Below are 8,052 nucleotides of genomic sequence, written 5' to 3'. Positions count from 1 at the left end.
ATATATATGCGATCGTATTTTCATATACACATGCCAAGTTTTATAAGTCAAGCATTTAAATGGATACCGTTGCCTGAAGCAGATATTGTATCATATATATATATATACATACATGCATTTATAATGCGCACTAGATCTTGATTGCAGATTAAAAAGATTGTTTGTAGTATCAACATGAATTCATAGTTAACTAAACATACTTTGAATGTACGCACAGCATTTTTTTTTTTTACGTTAGCCAGTGATTATTATCATCGATTTAGGCACTATCGAAAAAGTTCAGCTGACAATCATAAACATGAAAGTAGTTTTGAATTAGAAAACAACTACATCATTAGGTTAATAAACCGTCCGCACGCATATACTGCTCTACATTAAGATCAGACTTAGAAACGATGACCACCTACCTAATGTCGTTAATCTACCGGAAGACTTGGCCCCATAACCCTTGTAGAAGTTTTTGTTTCCTTGCTTTGGGTGTAAAGCTACCCTCCGGGTAGCTCCCCGAAACGATCCTACAGCAATGCCTAACATCTCACAGTTGCTAAAGGGTCTTGACTCGACTTTGCATAGACTGACACAACGATATGAGTGTGCTTAAAGAATACAAGTAACATATTTAACGATATTTATTTATGCCATAGAACAGCGCAACACGCAGTCATTATTGCAAACTTGACAGGCATACAGTTCGGTATTAGTTTTGAATAAAACCTTAACCTCAGACCCTATTTTTTCTGAAAAGAACACAATTTTTATTAAAAAAAGAAATGACCTGCAGCAATGCAGCCTCAGCGGCAAATGATGTATTTTTACAACACGTATTTTTAAAATGGTAACAAGCAGTCCAGCGCACCGTTCTTCCTATGTATATATGCAGACATAATGCGTATGGCATGTTCACACAACGCAATAGATATCTACGGACACGGCCATGCACCAATGCATGCGACAACTATATGAACGCGCACATTGGAAAAGTATAGTTTTTAACAGAAATTCTATTCCCGAGTACGACAATTCGACAGCAACATTTGGCGCGGAAAGAGGGACACAAACAAAAATTCATTATGGTGTAGCGTAACAATGAATTCTGCAGTTCCACTCTGCCTTCCAATTATAGTTTATTTTCTCCGCATGATGAATTAATTATAACTCTGGTGTCTCATTTAAACACGTGGTGAACCGAATAGTGCACAACTTCTATGACATCCTACAGATGATTAAATAAACTATAAAACGGCTTTATTACATTGTCGGTCCTATACCCGCGATGCATTGCGATCGAGCACATGCACTTGAGACGTACAAACGGATATAAATATATGGCTCACACAATCGTACGATAGTTATTTTTAATTCTCGGAGTGTATATACGTATACGTTTAAATTGTTGTGTTGTTTGTCTAGGTAAAATATGTCATCTAATTTCCCCGCTCTCCTACATATGTGCGGAATTTCATGGCACTCTACGAGCGTTATATACACTCGGCAATGCGCAAATCAACTGAACATTCAGCAATAGTACGACAATCTGTCCCTACGACAATCTGACAGATACATTTAGCCGATAAAAACAAGAGAGGGCTACATAGTGGTGTAGAGCAATGTGTAAACCCTTCAGTTCGACTTTTCCTGCAAAAAAAAAATTCAAGAACTTTTAAGCTTCGATTTGTCATTCGAACTAGGCGGTAAGACATATAGCTGATCAATATAAGCCAGTAAAATAGCTGTGTAATCCGTGGCAACAACTCACATGACTTCCGAACTGTTAATTCTGTGCGGAGTATGTACATACTACATCTGCGTTAACGTCAAAACCAAGTCTTCTCATTTCCGGGAACACATATTACGAACAATCAAATCAAGTGAATCACGGCACAACTACAGTCAACTCTTGGCAAACGAAATTGGAAATTTGTAGCTACTACAATGATTATTGTACATCAAGGCAAACACTTATCAATTTCGATGCTAGTGTGGAATATTGATATGTCGTACAAAATAGCAACGAATGCCACTTCACCCTGTATCAAACATTTCTAACTTCTCACTTCATCGATCGTGTATGCAAAGCGAATGAAGATAACTAAAGACCCGCATCACAATACAAACGTGATATATTATTTGTTCTGCCGATGTGTCCGCAGTCTACAACACACTCGATAGAATAGTGCCAACATCAAAACAAACAGTAGATCCGAAACGACTACTATACCAATAGCATCATCAGTCACTGCTGTGCTGGTGTGTATCTACATCGGTTTCATAAAAAGAACTGTTTGTGTTCCCCGTATCTGTTTCACAGCCATTGGAGAATGCAATATCTGTCTGATATGTGAGAGTTTGTAGCGCCGTTAAATAAAACGCGTCACTACAACAATAACTACATACGTGCGGATTCAGTTATTTATACTTTCACCAAGGAAAAACTAGGCGTTATCAATTTTAGCTATGTGCTTGCTGGATACCGCAACTCCGGTGCACACTACTTAACATCAACAGAATAACGGCTAAGCATATAAATAACTTGGACGTGTGCCGTATTGAATACGATCATAAAGAAAACTCGCTCGATCCCCACAAACAAGAAAAATGCCATATGTTTTTTCCCCTGCAGAACTATCACTTTGCACGGATTTACTGCCAGGATGTTTTCCCTGGTTTAGTGAATGCAAGGTGAGAGACGAAAAAAGAATACTTATATGGGAAAGTGCTACAATTTCATTCCTGCTTCAACTTGCAATAGAAGTAGAGCGTTGCACTGAATAATTGCACTAAATAATCGTACATATGCATAATGACGCAACCCTGTCCGGATCAGCCATAGAAAACATGATAGTGGAGAATAAAAGTTTGTTACTAGGTCGTCATGTGATTGTTGCACAACAGGCTTTTCTTCTTGCAAAGGATTGCCAGATGAAAATGAATGGGAATGGAACGACATACATGTTGTCTGTCCACGCATAACAAAACAACCCAGAAACCAAAATGGCCAGGTCGCTTCTGATCACGAGACTAAGATAGGTGGTCAGCAAATGTCAGTATATAAGCTCCAGATCGAGCGATACAATTGTAAAAGTCAGACTAACCAGGCTGACTTACGATTTCAAAGTAAATTTGCACAATATAATTAAGCTTAGCTTCAGCCCTAGGTAATGAGCTTAAGATTATGGGATTTTAGACTGAGACTATTGTCTATATGCTCCGCTCTAATCTCTCACTACTTCGGTCTAGAATTATTTGGTGTCAGTAACTAAGATCAGATTTCATTTCATTGGATGCACGATATTTCATTCTCTTTTCGTTTCATGCTTCGAAACTATCCTCCAGTCGCAATTACGAATAAATAACTCTAAGTCCAACTTAAGAAAATAATAAATCAAAAACACCATGTTGATGCAGCTAAATGTCTGCACTTATACCCCATCACATGATACCTAGCTCTCCATCCCATTGAAGGCATAAACGGGCAAACGATTTCTGATCGTACAGTACATTAAATGTGTACCGTACAGGTAGTCCTCAAAATGAGTGAGTGCAGTCACAATAGCCAATAACTCTTGTTGCCTTGTCGTGTAGTTAGCCAGCCAGATGTGCCAGTCTGATGAAGGCTAAGTCGGTAGTTCTTGATAGTGGCAAGTTATTGGTTAAGACAATACCTAAAGACTTCAAGAGTATTTTTTTTCTTCTTTTTTCTAAAGATAGGATTTTATGAGTCTCTCGGATTCGCCCCAAAATAGAGCGACAACGAAACACTAAATAAAATCCCTTCGGCGGAAACAGTACTGAGAGGATTATATATAGACAATGTCTCAGCCTCACAATCCCTTAGAGTATTTCTGTTTTCACGAGGCAAACCTAACTTTATTAAACGTCTTATTTCGTTCATTTATATCGATATTTACACGATATAGAATTTATCTACACGTTTATTTATTCTAAGGCATTAGTATCGCCTTATTAGACCGAATCTTGCACATTTTAAAGTTAGCAAAAGTATTAATTACTTAGACTAGTGGACTGAGTAGTTCTGAGACCTCTATTTCGGCGTCTGATATGGAATCGCCGGCATCAAAACGGCGCAGGGTTGTAGACGAATATGATAATTTTGATTCGATAATGGATAGGGATAATCGTGAACGTGGACATGACCGTGGTAACAAGCATCTCAGTAAGGGCCATGACGTGGCTAAAGGATAAACGCCCAACGGACATGCCGGTGCCGAAACATCACCACAGGAGCGCCGGGAAGGTGCTACCAAATCGACCCATTAATTTGGATGACTGATGATTCGCCCACCCACCGGAATCGCCGAGTGTTTTTCTAGAGACATTGGATATGAGGAGCGAGGCCTTGAGGGGACATGATGCAATGCATATTGTATTGCAGGCGACCATGATAGTAACGGCCATGACCATCGGATTACATCATGATAGAAACGTGGTACGGCCCGTGGCGAAAGATGCATGTTAGGAGGCACAGAAAATGGCGAAAAATATTATTTACTTATTGGAGCAAAATACCCCATTTTCGGTAGTGAAGGGTGAATTTGATTGGATGACAGAATCATATTGGGCGATGTACATGTCCCAGTATTGAATCTATTTATAGAAGCTGGGGGATTGGAGTGATTTTTTTTATGTTCAGAGTCCCCGATACCCGCGAACAGGAGTTCCATGTTATATATGAAACGTAAATGTGCGTGTCCAAGTTGGTCAAGGGTCTGGTATATATGGCCAATGTACTGAACTCGAAGGGGGAAGTCACGCCGAGTAGCTTTGTTCAGACACGCCGTATTCAGAGCGTGTATGATAAAGTTGCATTCCAGAAGGAGGCCCTTAAGGTGTTCAAGCTTGCGTGCGGTGACCCCGTATCCGTGTCCGAGATGCAGATACGGGGAATCGTGGCCGGACGACGCGTACGTTGTGAGCCCGTGGTGGAAAAGGTCAGCTCGGTGGGTCTCGAATCGGCCGATTTAAATCTGGACCATGTAGATGACAACGACCTAGCCCAACTCGGCGTCCATGATGACACTGAGGACGATGATATGGGGGATACGAATACATGGCACATATACATACACATGCCGGGAATGGGGAAGACCGGTTCATCTTTCTGCGCTTCAACGTGGCCAAGTTTACGGCCATTAACCGATCCATCATGTAATAAGCCGGGCCTCCACATTAGACTCTATGTATAAACGTACTCTTAAGCAGTACGCAAATTATAACGTACTCTTTATAGTACGAGGAACTTAAGTCTCCTAAATGTGCTCTTAATAGCACGAGGAACTTAAGTTTCCCAAAATGGGTTTTAATGGTTTTATTAATTAAACCTTTTCCCTTTAACATATCAGATATTTGGATAAGGCCATTAAAAGGCCTCAGTAAAATACCAAACATAAAAGAGTTGGTCTAGTTCTATTAATAGAGCTTTATTTACTTTCCAATTTTATTTATATCTGAATACTTCGGTAGCGAGATGGCTCAACCGAATATAGGTTTTTAGGGACTATTAACGTTACCTAGTTGATCCTCCGATAAGCCAGCCAGATGTGCCAGTCTGATGAAGGCTAAGTCGGTAGTTCTTGATAGTGGCAAGTTATTGGTTAAGACAATACCTAAAGACTTCAAGAGTATTTTTATTTTTATTTTTATTTCTTTTTTCTAAAGATTGCATTTTATGAGTCTCTCGGATTCGCCCCAGAATAGAGCGACAACGAAACACTAAATAAAATCCCTTCGGCGGAAACAGTACTGAGAGGATTATATATAGACAATGTCTCAGCCTCACAATCCCTTAGAGTATTGCTGTTTTCACGAGGCAAACCTAACTTTATTAAACGTCTCATTTCGGTTATTTATACCGATATTTACACGATATAGAATTTATCTACACGTTTATTTTTTCTAAGGCATTAGTATCGCCTTTATTAGACCGAATCTTACAATCACGACTAACATTGTGGCCAAGTACTTGGATCGTATGGTGCAGGAATTGGCTATACTGCGCACCAGGGACCCCGATTCGACCATCACGGAATTTGATCGCTTCAGGACCGTGCAGGTGATTAGTGAACCGAAGAATAATACAAGGCCCACGGTCCGTCTATTCGAGAACGTGGATCATGGGAAGGATGTCTTGGACGTTCCCCATTTTACTAACCGGCTCACCAAGGCGACTGCAAATATTTGGGATCTGTTTGGGATAAACAGATCAGTCATGTTACATTTGGCACATCTGGTCATCGTATTAGATCCCATGACCGAGCCTATTTTGTCCCTTATACCACGGCTACCACATATGGGAGGATTGGACGTTAGTGAAGTGCGGACGGATATATCGCAGTTTGATAGCATCATGAACAGGTACAAGCGCCAGGGAAAGCCGATTCCCAATACACCAAGCCTGTTAGATGCATGTCGTGATTCTTATCAGACTCTAACCGATTCCAAGACATATCCCAACCTCGTTGGTACCTGGAAACGATATGTCGATATGGGGCCAATGTACTATCTATGCCACGGCTGGATGAAGGACGTGGTCCATTTGAGACGTGCAGCGTGGCGATTTAAGCTTGTCTCCAATAAATTTTGGACAGAGGGCCGTGTTAAGCGACCGGACACGACCTCCTATAATCACAAGTGTCGTGGCCTGATACATGTCCTGGCACCCGATGACCTAGATCGTTCTGAGCCCATGGTTTATTTCACTAAACTCAACAAATTGGACTATACCTGGTCTCACCGATTTGCCGTGGATGAGAATTTCTTGCCGGAAAATTCAAATGCCAAAAATTCCCTAGCAGAAAAGAGCTACTACGCCAGCTTGCCCATTGTGGGAATGACCTGCCCCGCACCCCGTAACGGCGACTACGCTGTTATCCCCTGTGGCAAACGTATCGTCCCACCCGACGGCAACGCGGCTAGAGGATTTGATGATTTGAAACTATATATCCAAATATATATGTATCATCTTAAGACTAAGACTTACCTGCGCCGAGTCCTAGACTTGGACTTGGGCAGCATATATTACATACTGCAGTGACTGTTCATGACCACGGCGTGTATACGCGTATTGGGCCGGTGCCAGTCGTCCGTTTTGGGCGATTCCCATACCCAAGTTCCGGTGGGCCCCGCAAGAAGCCCCGCAAGAAACCCAACTTGGTATGGAAATCATCACCTTGATGCCGCCAGGGCACCGAGCTGACGAGTCCTTGACGGCCTTTAACGATATTGGTCAGTACAAGACGGTCAAGGAAAATACCAGGGATGAAATCCAAATTTTTGCTAACGTATACGGGTCTGCGTATTACGGCTGGTTCGGCGGCAACTACCTGTCGGAACTACCCAAGGGAGAGGTTGAAAAATTGAGCGAGCATTACAGTCCCATGCATGTAAAGGGTCGGGGTATGCGACTGGGCGACAACAACCACCGCCTGGTTAACGTCGAAACGTCCAACAAGGTATGACTCAAGCCAAAATGTAAGTAAATTGAAACATACGGGACATGCCATCTTGGGTACTGGGTAGGCTACACGACGAGCCTCTAATATGGTTATAGACAGCGACGTTGATGAGGATATTGGCATGACCGATATGAGTAACCTTTTTACTCGGTGAATAAGATATTATTATTATCGTTATTGTTTATTGTTTTACAGTGAGTGGGGGGGTTTTCGGGTTATATACTATATAGGCGCATGTAAATAAATAAATAAAACGAAATCCTAAGAATTTTAATAAAGAATGATTCAATCAATACATAATCCGAACCATTTAAGATTATATAATTCACATCTCAAATCACTACAAAGCGAACACATCGACTTCATATCATATCATATCATATCATATCATTCCATATCATATCATATCATATCATATCATATCATATCATATCATATCATATCATATCATATCATATCATATCATATCATATCATATCATATCATATCATATCATATCATATCATATCATATCATATCATATCATATCATATCATATCATATCATATCATATCATATCATATCATATCATATCATATCA

General features: G+C 40.6%; 4 protein-coding genes across 4 annotated transcripts in view; 3 read left to right on the top strand and 1 right to left on the bottom strand.

The window, feature by feature from the left end:
- The window catches only part of SARC_09352 (hypothetical protein), a 2,357-nt gene extending 1,763 nt beyond the window's left edge, over positions 1 to 594 (bottom strand). The window contains exon 1 of the mRNA XM_014296639.1: positions 408 to 594. Coding sequence (XP_014152114.1) covers positions 408 to 534 — 127 coding nt within the window. The 5' untranslated portion in view covers positions 535 to 594. The remainder of the gene's footprint in view (positions 1 to 407) is intronic.
- Positions 595 to 4,700: 4,106 nt separating this feature from the next.
- On the top strand, positions 4,701 to 5,204 carry SARC_09351 (hypothetical protein; the record flags this gene model as incomplete). The annotated part of the gene is made up of 1 exon (XM_014296638.1): positions 4,701 to 5,204. One exon carries the CDS (start codon positions 4,701 to 4,703, stop codon positions 5,202 to 5,204), a length of 504 nt encoding a protein of 167 aa, XP_014152113.1.
- A 785-nt stretch (positions 5,205 to 5,989) lies between these two features.
- Positions 5,990 to 7,051, top strand: SARC_09350 (hypothetical protein; the record flags this gene model as incomplete). Its single annotated transcript, XM_014296637.1, has 1 exon — positions 5,990 to 7,051. One exon carries the CDS (start codon positions 5,990 to 5,992, stop codon positions 7,049 to 7,051), a length of 1,062 nt encoding a protein of 353 aa, XP_014152112.1.
- Positions 7,052 to 7,172: 121 nt separating this feature from the next.
- SARC_09349 (hypothetical protein) lies at positions 7,173 to 7,626 on the top strand (the record flags this gene model as incomplete). The annotated part of the gene is made up of 2 exons (XM_014296636.1): positions 7,173 to 7,469; positions 7,537 to 7,626. 2 exons carry the CDS (start codon positions 7,173 to 7,175, stop codon positions 7,624 to 7,626), a joined length of 387 nt encoding a protein of 128 aa, XP_014152111.1.
- Positions 7,627 to 8,052: the final 426 nt, after the last annotated feature.

Source organism: Sphaeroforma arctica, assembly GCF_001186125.1.
Source record: "Sphaeroforma arctica JP610 unplaced genomic scaffold supercont1.941, whole genome shotgun sequence".
Classification (NCBI taxonomy): Eukaryota; class Ichthyosporea; order Ichthyophonida; genus Sphaeroforma; species Sphaeroforma arctica.
The sequence above is the reverse complement of the archived record's forward strand: the minus strand, read 5'-3'. Positions and strand labels throughout refer to the sequence as shown.